The 17636-nt window shown below is 50.4% G+C and overlaps 1 protein-coding gene across 1 annotated transcript; it reads right to left on the reverse strand.

Moving 5' to 3' along the window:
* Positions 1-1052: 1052 nt before the first annotated feature.
* On the reverse strand, positions 1053-17629 carry FBXO46 (F-box protein 46). The gene is made up of 2 exons (XM_012761444.2): positions 17547-17629; positions 1053-3968 (listed from the first exon to the last, which is right to left on the reverse strand). The coding sequence occupies exon 2, from the start codon at positions 3889-3891 to the stop codon at positions 2086-2088; it is 1806 nt and encodes a 601-aa protein (XP_012616898.1). The 5' UTR covers positions 3892-3968; positions 17547-17629; the 3' UTR covers positions 1053-2085.
* Between the last annotated feature and the right edge of the window lie 7 nt (positions 17630-17636).

Consider the following 17636-nt stretch of genomic DNA (forward strand, 5'->3'; position numbering starts at 1 on the left):
TTTAGGGCCTACTTGTTTCAAAACAGATGCCAAATAGGAAATCCATGTTTGTCCACATAAGCAAATGCTCTCAGCGCAAAAAAAAAAAAAAAAAAAAAAAAAAAAAGATATCTTCTTTTACAACCATTCATGTGGAATAAAAGATATCTTAATTTCCTTTTTTTTTTTTTTGAGACAGAGTCTCATTTTGTTGCCCAGGCTAGAGTGAGTGCCGTGGCGTCAGCCTAGCTCACAGCAACCTCAATCTCCTGGCTCAAGTGATCCTCCTGCCTCAGCCTCCCAAGTAGCTGGGACTATAGGCATGCACCACCATGCCCAGCTAATTTTTTGTATATATATTTTTTAGTTGGTCAATTAATTTCTTTCTATTTTTAGTAGAGACGGGGTCTTGCTCAGGCTGGTTTCGAACTCCTGACCTCGAGCAATCCGCCCGCCTCGGCCTCCCAGAGTGCTAGGATTACAGGCGTGAGCCACCACACCCGGCTTAATTTCCTTTTTATTTCATAAATTAAGTGAATATTGTAAAATGTTATTTACAGAGGATTTTTGGTAAAAGTGTTTTGTTGGGCATACTACACGTCCTAGACTCCCTTACAGCCATTCTGTCTGGCTGAGTTCTGACCACTGAGAATTATATAGAAGTAGAGTATGGCACTTATGGGAGGAAGGGGGCTTCCCTTCCAGCAAAATGGGAATGTTAGGAGATCTAGCCGTCACTCTGGACCATGAGGACAAGGGCCATAGTCAAAAGAATGATGGAACAGTCAGCTAGGAGGGGCTAGAGTCCTGATGACTTGAGGGCCATCATACTTGCCCAGTACTGGATTTTTAAAGAAATAAAAATGATCATGTTCAAGCTACTACTATTTTGAGACTTTTCAAATCCAAACTGACACAGATGAGAAGAGTTGAAAATAATCTCTGGCTAAGGGACTTGGCGAAGGATCCTTTCTCCTGCTACTTTTTCCATCCCACCACGCACAGGCCCACCAACAACTCTCTTCTCTCCCCAACCCCCTTCCCTTAACGACACACAAACCAGTCTGGGCCCAGCCTTATAAATATTGATTTTATAGAAAGGACCAATTCAAAATTGGTCAGATGCCACACGCTAGAAGCTTCCAGATCCACAATGATGAAAAAACAAAAAGAATCCAAAACAGAACAAACAAAATTACCCCAGACCAAACTGCCTGAAAATCAAGGTCCCAGTTGACCCAAAGATTCTAAAGAAACACAAGTGGCCGGGGGTGAGGAGACCCCAGGGCCTGAACAAGTACCCAGTACCCAGAGTGGAAGAAAAACAACCCAGAAATTCAAACCCACAGTCCCTGCCCACTGGCCCCCCACGCTGTCGAGAGCGAGGCAAAGGGCTTCACAGCTTTATTGGGGGGTGGGGAGGAGTGATGGCGATAGCTTAAATAATGGGAGGAGGGGGATTCTTATACTTCAATTATTTTTTTTGTCTCTTCCCCTATAGGGGAAAGACTGGTAGCTTGAGATTAATGACTTTTTACTTCTTTAATGGGGAAAACATTAAATGGCAGGCCGTCGTGAAAAAGTGCCACATTCAACCTGTGATCTGATGGCTCCCAATTCCTAAAGAGGAGGTGAGCCCTGGTGTGGAAGGTTAGGAGAGGCACCAACCTCGGGTGCTGTAGCCTCTTGGGAAAAATCGCTCCAGAGACCAAGGACTGGGGGAGACTGTGGAGGTGTGTATGGGGGGGCCAGAACGGGGGACCCCTTAAGTGGTACCAAGATTAGCTGCCGTCTGCTCCCTGCTGGTGGGTCCCTGGGGTGTAGAGGGTGGCAGGGAGGGAGTTGGGGCTGAATGAAGAAGAAATTGAGATGTTGATAAAAAATGCCCTACTGGAGGGTCCACGGCCCTGGGTCTGAAAGTAGGAAGCCAAGAGGGGGTCAGTCTGAGTGCCTTCTCAGGGGATCCCCCTGAATCCCCGCTCAGTTCTTGGGGGGCATCAATGTTGCCTGGACTGGGGTATGGGCTGGTGGCCCAGTCCTGGCCCTTGGCTCCCAGGGAAGGGGGGAGGGACGGGCATGGTGGGCTCTTCCCCCCCTCCCCCGGGTTCACCTCCCCTCCTCCCGGCCCCCCCGGCCCCCGCCCGGCCCATTGCAGGGCAGCACCCAGTTGTTATCGTGCAGGCCCAGGCGGCAGCCGGGCGTCTCGCGGTCGGCTCGGCGGCAGCACATCCAGTAGGAACGTCCATAAGGCAGGTCGTGGTGGTAGGGCTTGGGGTGCCAGCGGCAGAGCGACACATCGCCCTTCTCGTATCTCTTGCGGCACTGCTTGCAAGGGTCATCGCGGTAGAGCGGGTCTCGGCTCCAGCGCGAGTCTGTGGCCCGCACGCCGAATGCCTCGATGATGCCCTTGAAGTGGTGACAGGTGCACTTGAGGGCTGCCAGGGCCCGCGTGGGCAGGAAGCTGAAGATCTTGACCAGCACGTGCTCGGGCAGCAGCAGCATGTACTGTCGCGGCTCCAGCAGCCGCTGGATCTTAAAGCGGATCTCCAGGAAGTCATGTGACACGTGCCGGTACAGGCGGCACAGGGAGGTGTCCGTCGTCCCCTCAGCATCATCTGGACCTGGTACGGTGGCTGGCGAGTCGGCTGGGGGGGGTTCGGGTGGCCCGTCTGGCCCACGGGACTGGAGGAAGAAGAGCTGGCCGGGCGGGGGCGGCTCCTCGGGGCTGACCGTCAGACACACCGTCTCTTCCTTCACGTTCTTGGTGCCGTCCTTGCCAAAGAAGATGCACTCGTCCACCACGCCCGTCACCACCACATCCACGTGGAAGCCTGATGCTCCGCAGTCCCGGGCAGGGGGTGGAGGGGGGGCCGGGGGCGTGTCCTCGGGCCTGGCCGGGGCCGGGCTCTCACCCTCGCTGGCTTCATCTGCCCTGGCCAAAAGGAACTCCACATTGCTGGGGAGCGCGTCCCGAGAGGGGCTGATGAGCTGGTACAAGTCACAGGTGATCTTGTCCTTGGCTCGGGCTCCAGGACCTGGGCTGCCAGGGTAGGCACAACCAGGCCGGCCCCCGCCCCCACTGGGCAAGCTGCCGTCTGGCGCCCGGGGCTCCCGGCCGTTGGAGATGCGGAAGGCGATGCGGACCTCACCAGGGCCCGGCCCCGGCCGCTCCTCTTTGCGGAGGCCCTTGGTGGGAGGGGTGTCCCGCTGGGCCTCGAAGTGGGCCACTGCCTCGGCTACCCGGCTGCAGTCCCCACCGCCCGCCCGCCGTTCGGACCCCAGCGCCTTGGCTGGTCCGCCCTGCTCAGCAGACACAAAGACCACAGGCGCTGGGGTGGCGGGGCGCGGGTAGCTCTGCAGGGCCAGGGCGGCCCGCTGTTCTACCAGGGCCACCATCTCAGCCACAGAGAGCAGGTCTTCACCAGCTGAGGCGGGGCCCTCCTCAGGGGCAGGGGGCCCCTCCCGGCCCCCTGGGTCTGGAGGAGCCTTAGTAGGCTCAAGACAACGCCTCCTCCGCTTGGCCTTGGAGCTGTCACTGCCCCAGTGCCCCTTGACCTTCATGGAGCTGGCCCGGCTGCCCCCACCACACTGGTGGGCCACAAAGAAGGCCACTTTCTCCTTTGTATTCCCCGGCTTGATAACATACCACGTGTCCAGTAGGACTCGACCCTCGTCACCAGCAGCTGCCGCGGAGAGGAGTGGAGCAGGCTGGGGGGCGGGGGCCTCCGAGGCCAAGGCAGGTGGTGTGTTCTCGGAGTGGGCAGGCCCGTGGTCTGGCTCAGCCCCTCCGCCAGGCTCAGGGCAGGCTGATGGCTTGAGGGTCGCAGAAGGTGGGCGCGGCTGGTTCTGTGAGTAGGTGCCAAAGGGCCGGGGACACCATAGCTGGAAGGGCAGGAGGCTGCTGCGGTCCATTCTGGGGGATGATGGCAGACAGGCTGGGTTCACCGCATCTCAGGACCTAGATGGCGGTGGGAGGCTCCACATGCCACCTAGAGACAGGGAAGAGGAGGTTGGGAGCTAGGGGAACAGCCTTCTTCCCCACACCACCCAACCTCAACCTCTCCTGGGGGGGGGGGGCGACCATCGAGAACTCTATCCCCGCCACACCGCCCAGGTAAGCAAACACTGCTGCAAAGGAAACGAGAGCTGCTCTTTTAACACACAGTGACTCTAGCTTGCCAGCTTGCCCGGACCCCACCTTTGCTCACAATCCAGAGGCCTCCTGCTGCCATAATCTCTAAATTTAAGTGAAAGTATCCATTGACAGACAAGCTTCTTCTTTCCTGTCTGCTCTCCCAGGGCTCCTTCCTGAAAAGACAGGAATTCCCAGCCCCGCCCACAGCTCTGGCTGCTTAAGCCCACAGAGGGAACAGTGTGGGCTGGGAGAGGGGAGAAAATCTGAGGTCAGAGCCAGACAGGCCCTTAAGAAATCAGCTCTTCACCTTTTTGGGTTGTGGGGCTCTTTGAGATCTCTAGTTTTTTTTTTTTTTTTTTTTGAGACAGAGTCTTGCTCTGTTGGCCCAGCTGGAGTGGAGTGGCATCATCATAGCTCACTGCAACATCCATCTCCTGGCCTCAAGCAATCCTGTTGCCTCAGCCTCCCTAGGAGCTGGGACTGCAGGCACACGCCACCACAAGCAGCTAGTTTTTCTGTTTCTTCTAGAGATGGGGTCTTGTTCTTGCTCAGGCTGGTCTCAAACTCCAGAGCTCAAGTGATCCTCCCACCTCGGCCTCCCAGGGTGCTGCAATTACAGGCTTGAGGTACCATGCCTGGCTGAGAACCTCTTAAAACTGTGTATCCTCACCCAGAAAAATGCACACCCTTGCAAAGACTGTGCAGGTAATTTCCTGAAGCACAGCCGTAGACCCCTGGGAAAAGAGGGTCTATTCTAGTCTAGCTCCCTCCTCAAGTTGCACACCGATAAACTGAGGCTCAGAGTGTGTAGCTAAGACACAATGGGTCCAGAGCAAAAATAAGCTCTCACACTTGGTTTCTGGACTCTTTCATTCAGGGCTCTCTTTTTTTGTTTGTTTGAAACAAGGTCTCACTCTGTCACCTGGCTAGAGTACAGTGGCATCATCATAGCTCACTGCAGCCTCAAATTCCTGGGCTCAAGCAATCCTCCCACCTTGGCCTCCGAAAGTCCTAGGATTACAGGCGTGAACCACCAGGCCTGGCCCAGCCCAGGGCTCTCTTAATAATGATTATCTTATATTGCAGTGACTTTATGTGAATGACCTAATCTGGAGGCAATTTTGGTCATGAGTCCAAAATGGCCACTTTCCATTGCACTTTCTACCCACTAATAAGTAGCATATGTCTCAGTCTTTTTCTAGCCCATCTTCCTCCAGACATCTTGAACCTTCCACGTGCCTATAGACCTAAGAAGTCAGAAAACTATGGCCCATAGGCCAAATCCAGCTCACTGCCTGTCTTTGTATAAAGTTTTATTGATACACACATACTAGTTTATGGCTGCTTTCATGCTACAACAGTAGAGTCAAATACCTGCAACAAAGACCACATGGCCTGCGAAGCATAAAATATTCAGTATCTGGCCCTTTATGGAAAAAATTTGCTGACTCCTGCAGGATAGACTGTCCCTCTAAATTCAAGTGATCCCACACACACCCCATTCACTTCATGGTCCTGTAGACACCATTCAAAATCCAGACAGCCTCCAAACATTCACAGACTCAAGTTACAAAGAGAATTCCAATCTTTAGAATCTTTATTCCCCCTTAATCCTTAATCCCACCTACCCCTCAAATACTTACAGTCCCTGCTGAAATCCCAGCTCATTGCTAAAAATATCACCACACAGCTTCCAAAACCTATCGATAGCTAAATTTAGCAACTGACAATTCAGACAGAGGTTGAGCATCCCAAATGTGAAAATCCAAAATGCTTGAAAATCCAAAACTTTTTGAGTGCCAACATCATCCTCATAGGAAATGCTCATTGGAGCATTTCAGATTTTTGGATTTGAGATGCTCAACTAGTAAGTATAATGAAATACTCCAAAATTTGGAAAAATCTGAAATCTCAAACACTTCAGGTCCCAAGCATTTCAGATAAGACATACTTAACCTCTACATGTAAATGTTCAGGGGAAGAAGCTGACACAGAAAAGGCCATTCTCTACAGAGGCCGCCCTCTACAACTTGGCCACCTGCTAAAATACCATAAACCTTATCTGCAGAATCTCAATGCCCTCCTGCAAAATCCAGAACCTTACAAATCCTACTTTAAATCCCAAAACCTAAAAATATCCTCTCCAGCACAAAAGGGCTCAATCTCAATGAAGGGCTCAAAGATCCCTGCACATGCAGCAATTTTCCAACCTCACAGATGACTCTAACAACCATTTTCCTGGAATCCTATACTCACCCCTGCACCCCACCCCCAATTATCTCTCCTAATTCAGAAGTCCTCCAACTGCAAAGGAACTAAAACACAAAAACTCCGTAACACTTAAGACTAATCCCAAACCATATAAATAGTTCATAAAGCCCAAAGAATCCCCAAACAAACCTCACAAATGCTACAACAGCACACATGTGCTTACTGCACGTTCACTGCGAGCTTCCTAGGTTTGTTCTAACAAGTCCTGTGAATCCTCCCCAGTCCCCAGGAAGCAGGTGGTATTATTAGGTCCCGTTTCCAGATGAGGCACAGAAAAGTTAAATCGTCCGGGGTCAGACGGGCAGGGAAGAAGTCAAGACGCAAGCTCAGGCATTCTGGCTCCAGAACTGGTACTCCTGGGCTCTTTGCTGCTAAGTCTCCTTGGAGCTCCCCAAATCCTATACCCACCGAACACCCCAAGCCACAAAGGAAGCCCCTAAAACACAACCCAACCTTCTCCATTAAAAATGAACCCAAACCCGAAGGCGTCCCTTAAGATCAAGGGAACCCCAAAGTATCTCCTACATCCACGCAAAACTTTCCCAAGCCCCCAAATATTGCTTAAATGCAAAGGGACCCCCAAATCTTGTAACCGCCTCCAAAAGAATCTTTCAAACCCCTCAATGACCCTCAAAACCTGTACACGCCCCCAGAGCACCCTCACCCGCGGCCCCCCCCAGAAGGCTGGAGCGGGTGGCAGCACACACGCATGCGCGCGAAAAGGGCGCGGGCCCGCCCCCTCACTCCTTCCCTCCGGCCACCGCGCCGGCAGGCGAGCAACTAGCTTCCCTCCGCCCCTTTGTTGACAGACGCGCGCGTGACGCCCCCAGCCAATGAGCGGCCGCCGTTCGGGGCCGTGCCCATATAAGGAAGGCCCTGGCGAACCGGCCCAACTTCGAAATAGGGAGGAGTAGGCGAGAGGTGCCAGGAGGGGGCGGTGGGGTAGAAACAGCAGGATGTAAGGGAGCGTGGAAAAATTAGCAACGTCCATCCAAACGGAGGAACAAGGCCAGTGCAAAGGCCAAGGCACTCAAGAGGAGGCTTATTGCACGACGTTCCCTCTAAACAGGAGCCCTGATTGACAGTAGAGATTTAAAGGGCCATGCAGCCCCAGGATTGCGAACTCCAGGGCGGAAGGAAGCGGGCGGAGAGATCTGAGAGTGCTAGGCTTGGGGTGGGAAGCGCGCGGGCTGAGGTTGTCAGCAGGGGAAACGGGGCACCGGGATCACTTCACCCTGAGAAACAAACAGGCAGCACCCTAGACGGTTAGGACCGCACTGAGTGTAAGCCTCTGGGCCTGGCATTCAAGGCTCAGGACGCGGCCCTGTGGGTTCAGCCTTTCCAACCGGGTGCCCCAAACCTGGCCCACACTTAGTACAGGACAACAGGAATTAAGCCAGTAATGACTTTTAAATACTGATTACTTGTTAATTTAAAATTACACATACGTGTCCATGCCAAGACTGGGACTAAAAAAAAAAAAAAAAAAAAAAGAAATAAATAAAATTACACATAGGACTCGCGTATTTCTATTGAACAGCACTGGTCTAGGGCCTTTCAATGGCAGGCCGATTTTTAAGGGACACCCAAAAGTGGCTCCTAGCAGGCTCCTGTCCTGGTGTCTCCTGTCCCCCGACAACCCTGCCCCAGCCTTGCTTGCTTCCAGCCATCCCCGCACAAGACTGCCAGAGGGCAACCCAAAGGGTCTTGTTAAAGCATAAACCTATAAACCTGACCCTGTCCCCACCCTGCTCAGAACCTGCCATGGCTCCCCAATGCCCTCCAGAAAAAACCCAGGTACCCTACCTGTCCAGTCTCACCCCTCCCCCCTCTTCCACCCCCACAGTGCATGTCCCCAGTGGACCCTAACGGGCACCGATCTGGCACACAGAGTAGTTAGAATATTCAGTATTATCGTCTCCACTGTATGGAAGAAACTGAGGCAGAGCAGGTTGCCTCCCAGCCCAAGGTCACACAGAGCAGGGATATGAAGCCAGGAAATCTGATTCCAGAGTCACCGAACCCTACTCTTTCATTCTGTAACCTCTGCGGTCTCAGCTCACCCATCCCCTCCTCCAGGAAGCTGAACCCCTAACCCCTGTCCCTAACCCACTGGGGCTGGGTCAGGCTCCAACTCAGGTGCCCACATTGGCCAATGGCCTTCCTAATCTAGTCCTCAAAGTCTCCAAGCTCTTCCCTATCCTGGTGGCTGCACTGGCTGCTCCTGCCAACTGCAGTATATTTCCCCAGAGCTCTACAAGGCTCATTCCTTATTTCACCCAGGTCTTTGCTCAAATGCAGTTTTGAGAGACCTTCCCTAAACTCCCTTCCTGGAAACCACTCACCTGTCCATAGGGGAACCTCTGGGTTCCCTCATCCCAGCCCTGCCCACTCATTGTGTGGGAATGGGTCTGTCTCTTCCGCTGGACTGTAAACTCCCTGGGACAGCAGAAAGGGAAAAGGGTCAGAGGCAGAATTTTCTAACTCCCCACACATGGAGCCCAGGACAAGGCCCCACGCTAAGTCAGCCTTCAGAGACTACTCCACAAAGATCCATTCATAGTAAAACATCATGACCCAGAAAGAGGGACAATAAAAAGATGGAAAAAGACTGACCAGCGAAACACAAACCAAGAGACAAGCAGAGGAGTGATATTACCATTAAAAAAAAAAAAAATGCCAGGCATGTTGGCATACACCTGTAATCCTGGCTACTCAGGAGGCTGCGGTGGGAGGATCACTTGAGCCCAGGAGTTCAAAGCTGCAATGAGCTATGATTGCACCACTGCACTCCAGCCTGGGTGACAGAGTGAGATTCCATCTCAAAAATAAAATAAAACAAGAAGAAAATGACAAAAGAGAATAGGCAAATCCACAGCTGTAATGGGAAACCTTAATATATGTCTCAGGAGAGATCACTTGAGAAAATAAATTCAGTACCCAAGCACAGCCATGCATGCCTGTAATTCCAGCTACTCAGGAGGCTGAGGCAGGAGGGTTTCATGAGCCCAGAAGTCTGAACACAGCCTGGGCAACATAGGGATACCCTATAACTTAATTAATTAATTAATTAAAATTAGTTAAGGACCTGAACACACAATACTCTTGCCCAAATGCCCCCAACAATTAGGGTCAAAATTTAAAATAAAAATCTTGGCCGGGCGCGGTACTCTGGGAGGCCGAGGCGGGAGGATCGCTCAAGCTCAGGAGTTCGAAACCAGTCTGAGCAAGAGTGAGATCCCGTCTCTACTAAAAGTAGAAACAAATTAATTGGCCAACTAAAAACATATAGAAAAAACTAGCCGGGCATGGTGGGGCATGCCTGTAGTCCCTGCTATTTGGAAGGCTGAGGCAGAAGGATCGCTTGAGCCCAAGAGTTGGAGGTTGCTGTGAGCTAGGCTGATGCCACGGCACTCTAGCCCGGGCAACAGAGTGAGACTCTGTCTCAAAAAAAAAATAAATAAATAAAATAAAAATCTTTTCTCTAGGGTGGTGTACAGTGGCACTATCACAGCTCATTGCAGCCTCAACCTTCTGGGCTCACATGACCCTCCTGCCTCAGCCTGGGGAATAGCTAGGACTATAGGCACAGGTCACAACACCTGGCTAATCTTTTTAAAAAATTTTTTTGTAGAGATGGGGTTCTTGCTATGTTACCCAGGCTGGTCCTGAACTCCTGGCTTCAAGCAATCCTCCCGCCTCAGCTCCTGAAGTGCTGGGATTACAGGCATGAGCCACCAAGCCTTCCCGACAGTCAACATTTTTGTATCCCTAGCATACATGGAGCATTGGCAAAGACTTATCTCTGACATTCACTGAGGTCCTCCTACATGCTCCCCTGGATTGGGTGCTGGGTACAAATAGGTGACAACAAGCTCACCAGGAATAGCTCATGGGAAAGGGGGTGTACATCCAAATAAATAATCATAACCAATAGGAATCATATTAGAAAATGATGGCCGGGTGCCGTGGCTCACGCCTGTAATCCTAGCACTCTGGGAGGCCAAGGCGGGTGGATCGCTCAAGGTCAGGAGTTCAAAACCAGCCTGAGCAAGAGTGAGAGCCTGTCTCTACTAAAAATAGAAACAAATTAATTGGCCAACTAAAAATACATAGAAAAAATTAGCCGGGCATAGTGGTGCATGCCTGTAGTCCCAGCTACTCGGGAGGCTGAGGCAGAAGGGTAAGTTGTCGGGAGGCTGAGGCAGAAGGGTAAGTTGAGCCCAGGAGTTTGAGGTTGCTGTGAGCTAGGCTGATGCCACGGCACTCTAGCTGAGGTAAGAGAGTGAGACTTTGTCTCAAAAAAAAAAGAGAACAAAAAAGAAAATTATGATCACAGCAGCAGTTAATACTTGAGCACTCACCGTGAGCCAGACTTTGCTCTGAGCACTTTACAAAAAGTAACTCATTTAATTCTCACATCTTCTTACTATTTTTAATCTCCTGTCAAAGATCAGGAAACTGAGGCACAGAATGGCTAAGTCATTGTCCTCATTTACAGTTTTGTGGCAGAACTGTGAATCAAAGTTTTGGCTGACTTCAGAGTTCAAGGTCTAAACTATAATACAAACGTTATCTTAATAAAGATGATGAGGGCAGCTTCATTTATGGACCATTCTGAGCACTTTGTATGGACTGTCTTGATCAATCTTTGAGGCCTTTGCACTCGCTGTTCCCCCTGCCTAAAATGCTGTTCCCCAGATACCCACAGGGCTCAGCCCCTTAGCTCCTGAGGTTTGATCAGAAATCACCTCTGTAAAATCTTCTGCCCGACAGACACAGACTCTCACTCCCCTTCCCTGACTTTTCTCCTTAGCATGCGTTACAATCTCATAGGTTAACACTAGAAACTTTGCTTATAAAGTCTGTCTCCCCTTCCTAATATGAAAGCTGCTCCAGGATTGGCATTTTGGTCTATTTTTTCCCCAGCTGTATCCCCAGCTTTTGGAACAGTGCCAAGCACTTGGCTACTCTAAATGTGGGCCTCAGAGCAGCAGCCACATGGCATCCCTTGGGAGTTCCACAAATGTACACTCTCAGGCCCTCCCCTAGGCCTGCTGAATCAGAATATGCACATCGACAGGCTCTCCAGCAGATCTGTGTATACATTAAAGTCTGAGAAACAACGCCCTACCAAACATGCATTTGGTTGAGTGAATGAACAAGCTCCTAGCACAGCTACACTGTCCAGCTTTTGCACATTTGCGACTGGGGACCTCTCTATGAAAAGTCAGCTGGTTCTTTCTGCAATAGCCCCTGCAGAATCCTGCTCGCAGGACTGAGGCAGGATGCCACCTCCCCTAGGGACTGCCCTGGTACCTTCTCAAGCTATCCCTTCCTCTTGAGGCTTCCTCTTGCAGCACCTGTCTCCTGTCCTCTGGATAACGGCCTCCCTCCCCTCCAGCATTGAGTTTCTGGAAGGCTGCGACTGTTCCTCAAAGGTGCAGCTGTTACAGCCTCCATAATTGGCTCCCTGGGCCAGTGCACCTCTTCCTACTTCATCCTTTCCACGAGAGCCAGAGGGATCTTTCCAAACACAAATCAGACCATCCCACTCCCCTGCTTAAAACTCTTACATGAGGCCAGGCGCGGTGGCTCACGCCTGTAATCCTAGCACTCTGGGAAGCCAAGGTGGGAGGATCGCTCAAGGTCAGGAGTTTGAAGCCAGCCTGAGCAAGAGCGAGACCCCTGACTCTACTAAAAGTAGAAAGAAAGTAATTGGCCAACTAAAAGTATATAGAAAAAATTAGCCGGGCATGGTGGCGCATGCCTGTAGTCCCAGCTACTCAGGAGGCTGAGGCAGGAGGATCGCTTGAGCCCAGGAGATTGAGGTTGCTGTGAGCTAGGCTGACGCCACGGCACTCACTCTAGCCTGGGCAACAAAGTGAGGCTCTGTCTCAAAAAAAAAAAACCAAAACCAAAACCAAAAAACTCTTCCATGATAGATGCAAGTTCTCAAAATAAATAAATAAATAATAAGAATATGAATACCACCCCCCCCCCTTGCCATGAACCCTCTCTCAGAAATCAGCTAGAGGACCTGCTTCACCAGAATGAAGGCGTAAACCAAGACAAAGAAGATATAGGATCAAGGAAATAAGATCTAGCCTGGAAGAGAGGTAAAAGGAATATCTGGATGGAGGTACAGGGAGATCCTAGGACACCCGTGCAAGTGGCCTCGGGAGAGCCCGACTCCATAATCACACAACAGAGAAAGGAGAAAGGCTAAAAATTAACAAGCTCGGCATCTGACTTAAGAAATTGAAGGGAAAAAAATACAACAGAATAAACCAAAGAAAGAAGGAAAACTAATGATAACAAGCAGACACCTGATGCCCTCCCGTCAGCCCAGGGTTGGGACTGTCAGGGTCACATCCAGCACTGGCTGGGCACCGAGCAGGTGACCACGGAATGTACTTGCCCAGTCACACAGGAACTGGTGGCAGGACACCAGGGCTGTGTTCCTGGTCCTGCTCCTTCTCTGCCCCACCCCTGCCACCACCTCTCTGTCCGTGATCTTACCCATCCATACCTCGCCCCTAGCTTTTTGGCCTCAGCGTCTGCTGGCCTCTCTCCCTCTTAAGTTCCCCTTTCTGCCTAATGGCACCTTGGAGGTAGGAATCATCCACACCCTGGCATCCAGAGTTCCTGGAGGCAGACAGGACCCAGGCAGGGCCTGCTGGATGCCAGCTTTCCTACTCCTGGGGGTGTGACCTCAGGCTTAACCCTATCCGATTATTGTAAACTGGAGATAATGACAGATTCACCCATGAGCTGGCTGATGATTCACTGAGATCAACCCAGCAGAGCGCCCGGTGCTGGCTTGACACTGAGGAGAGGCTCCAAATCCAGGTGTTGGGATTATTAAGAAAAAGTGAGGTTTAGGCCGGGCGCGGTGGCTCACGCCTGTAATCCTAGTACTCTGGGAGGCCGAGGCGGGAGGATGTCTCAAGTTCAGGAGTTCGAAACCAGCCTGAGCAAGAGAGAGACCCCATCTCTACTAATAGTAGAAAGAAATTAATTTACCAACTAAAATATATATATATATATATAAAAATATAAATTAGCCGGGCATGGTGGCGCATGCCTGTAGTCCCAGCTACTCGGGAGGCTGAGGCAGGAGGATCACTTGAGCCCAGGAGATTGAGGTTGCTGTGAGCTAGGCTGATGCCATGGCACTCACTCTAGCCTGGGCAACAAAGTGAGACTCTGTCTCAAAAAAAGAAGAGTTTGAAAAATCACTGACTGAGCCAAAGACTTCTTTCCTCTTTATTTCACATTCAGAAATTAAACTGGGCTGGGCTCAGTGGCTCACGCCTGTAATCCTGGCACTCTGGGAGGCCAAGATGGGAGGATCGCTTGAGGCCAGGAGTGGAAGACTAGACTGAGCAAGAGTGAGACCTCATCTCTCCAAAAAAACCAGAAAAATTAGCTGGGTGTGGTGGCACCTTTCCAGCTGCATGGGAGGCTGAAGCAGGAGGATCGCTTGAGCCCAGGAGTTGGAGGTTGCAGTGAGCTATAATGATGCCACTGCACTCTAGCCTGGGTGACAGAGCAAGACCTTGTCACACACATACACACAAAAACAACAAAGAAATTGAACTGATCCCAAAGAGTCAGTCACAAACACCTAAATATGGCCACTCCTTTGTCACTCTCACTTATTCACCAAGCTGATATTTACAGAGCACCTGCTTCGTGCCAGGCACAGTTCTGGGCAGCAGGGATACAGAGTAACAGGGGACAGAAATCCTCATCCTCAAGGGGTTGACACACTAATTGGAGAAAGGGACAATAAGCAACATAGTAAGTTCCACGGTGGCAGGCACTACAAAGAAACAAATATAGCAGCTAAGGGGTGGGGATCAAGGGTCTATGGGAGGGGAAGGTTATGATTCTAAATTGAGGGGCCAGGGACTGCATCACCAAGCAGGTGCCCCAAGCCAGACCTTTTAGAAAACCTGTGCTTTTAGGAATAAGACAGCTTTGCCACAGTAGCTAGAAATATACCATTAAAAATGGTAAAAATACCATTTTGTATGAGTAAGCTTCAGACAAGCACAGGCTGAAAACAAATTTAAGATTTTAGGAAAAAGGCAAAATAACTTGGAAAGCAGACAACTTTTCTAAGACAAACAAATGAAGGCAAGGAAAAAAAAAAATGTCAAATTATCCCGGGGCACCCAGATGTGACATACAGGAATGGGGACAAATGAGAGATTGGCAACTTTCCCCCAAACCAATAGGTTTTCAGATAAGTCAATGAGACTTATCTGAGACAGATGAGAGCAGGAGACAGGATGTTAAAAATCCATGAAAGCAATGACAAGCAGGCAAAGCTGACATAAGGGACTGAAAATGAATCAGGAATAGAGAAACCCAAACCTGAAAAATGAGCACAAATGCTCCCGGAGTTGCAGAAATGCCCCAACATTATGACAACAGTGAGCACTGTCGCCTGCCTGCTCCAAGAGCAGGTTGGAGTCTGCACCCACGCCCTGGCACATAGTAGGTGCTTTGTTTAATATTTGTAAACTACTTAAAGAATAAACCCCCATTTTCTAGAAAAGGAAACTGAGGTCCAGAGGGGTTAAGTGACTTGCCCAAGGCCACAGAGCTGGTAAGACATGAAGCCAGGATTCAAACCCAGGTGCTCTGGCTCCAGAGTTCGTGCTCAAATACATTTTTCTTAAAGAATAAAAATCACATAAGCATCTCACAATTACTGAGAGCTTAATATACCCCAGGCATTTTATATATGTTACCTTATCAACTCCTTAGAACCTCATGATTTGAATGTAGTCCCATTTTACATATGAGAAAACTGAGGCCCAGAGTGGGAGTGTACCTTGGCCAAGGACACACAGCAACAGAGGCGGGGACTTGAACCTGGGCCCATCTGAAGCCAGTGCTTTTAACCATAAGCTTTACTATCAGAGTCACTGAACTTAGCATTTACACAATAAACTCCTAAAGGCTCACAGCAAATGAACCAAACTGTTCGACGTAATCTACAAAGTTGCCAAAGTGTGCAATGAGGCCCAAATGATCAAAAGTTTAGAACAAAAGCAAAAGAACCCAGTTAGAAATATTTGCTAGTCACTGAAACACCTGGAGTTAGGCCAGGCTGGGCTTTAGCTAATGAATTATTTGTATCTGGCTGGAGTCAGGAATGGGGGACAGACTGAGTTTCTAAGCACCTTCCCTGGGAGTCATAGTTGGATTTAAGAGCCCAGGGGTAGAAGGTAGGGAACAAGAAGGGCCAGGATATGGGGGCAACGTGGAAGAGGAAGAACAGGAGATAGCCTGGCACCTGGCTGATGCTTCTCTTACTGGTCCCTCTCTACTGCCTTCTCGCAGTTTCCCATCCATGTTCAAAAACCACAACTCACATGTACTGAGCATTGCCTCCAAGCACTTTACATGAACTAGTCTCCCCTGAAGCTTCTCACCTTTTTAGGGTTACTGATCCCATTTTATAGGTGAAGAGAGGCCAAAAGACTTGACCAAGGTTATACAGCAAGTAAATGGCAGAACTAAAATTCTAACTGAAGACTGCTTTGGTCTTTGGCCATACCCAGTTGTACTTCAGTACAAGCAGAGGAGACTAGATAACAGTGGTGAAGGCACAGATACTAAGCCAAGCTGCCAGGATTGGAGTCTGAGTCTACCATTTAATACTGGATGACCTTGGGAAAGTTGCTAAACTTCTTTGTGCCTCTGCTTCCTTTCTGTAAAATGGAGATAATAACAGCACCTACATCTTGGGGGTGTCTTCAGGGTTAAATGAATTAATACGCACAAACAGCTAAGAATAGGGCCAAGCGTTTTGTAAAACAGTAAGTGTTAGTTGTGATCAACTGTGGGGAGCCCCTACATGCTTCTGAGTTGGGGTGTGCCCAAATCAGTGCCAGGTTTGAAGAAATCATCCCTGGAACTGGAATGAAAATGAGGGAATCCATTAGCACCTGCAACCCAGTCACATTCCTAGGGTTGGGTACTTCCCATCAACAGCTCTGAGACTGACACTTGGCAGCTTGTCTCTCCTACTAACAGTAACAATTTTTTTTTTCTTTTTTGAGACAGACTTGGTCACCTAGGCCAGAGTGCAATGGCGTCATCATAGCTCACTGCAACCTCAAACTCCTGGGCTCAAGTGATCATCATGCCTCAGCCTCTCCAATAGCTGGGACAACAAGCCTTCACCAAAACACACAGCTAATTTTTTCTATATTTAGTAGAGACAGGGGTCTCACGCTTGCTGAAGCTGGTCTTAAACTCCTGACCTCAAGGGAACTCCAGACCTCAAGCGAGCCAACGGTAACAATTTTAATGAGCCTCGGTTCAGCTCTCTTCGCAGCAATATGCTTGTTGTTCCCACACCATAGATAAGGGCAATGAGGCTCAGAGAGAGACTTGCCCAGGTCACAAAGGAGTGGCAGAATAAGGAATCTGAATGCTGTACTGTTCACACAGATAAACCACTACACTCTTCTAAATTCCAGTGGGGAAGTGAAGATGCAAAAGGTTGTCTGTATGGCCCTTTCTAGCCACATCACTACAGTTCTGTGACTGTCCAGCTTATCAGGAGTCTCCGCCTGGACTAGGCAAACTATCTACATCCAGGCCCCCAATTTCATGCTCCTCACCTCACCCTCAGTCTTGGAACCTAACCCACACTCTATCCTACCATCGATTTCTCTCTCCCACTCCTCAACTTGCCTTCCCGACCCCAATGCGATCCAGAGGCTCCAACCCATCGCATCCACAGTTGGCCATTCCCTTGGAGCCTAGAAACCCCCTCACTCATCTAGCCCTGACCCCCATATCTTTCCACATCCCTCAGGCTAAATCTCTCGAAACTGACCTCTTCAGAGCCTCTGCCTGGACGTCCAGCCTCATCTCCAACTCGGGGTCCTTTTCCCCTGCACTGACCCGCTTAGAATCAATCCCAAAGCTCAACTCCCTCCCCACCTACAATACCCCTCCCCAGCCCCCATTCTACTACTACCTCCGGCTCCCATTCTTCCCAATCGCCACCCCCAGGCGATCTCCCCTCGCCCAACCCCTTCTTTAGCCCCCGTCTCTTCCCTCTCTTCACCAGGTCCCGAACCCCTGTCCCGACACGCAAGCGCCCCCCGCCCCCGCCTGGGGCTCTCACCATCGCCCCGCGCTGCACCTCCCTCGGCTGCGCGGGTTTCCCCCACTCGGTCCTCTCCAGCCGCCCCTTCCGGGTTCTCGCCCCGAGGCC

This window comes from Microcebus murinus, chromosome 16 (genome assembly GCF_040939455.1).
Source record: "Microcebus murinus isolate Inina chromosome 16, M.murinus_Inina_mat1.0, whole genome shotgun sequence".
NCBI classification, from domain to species: domain Eukaryota; kingdom Metazoa; phylum Chordata; class Mammalia; order Primates; family Cheirogaleidae; genus Microcebus; species Microcebus murinus.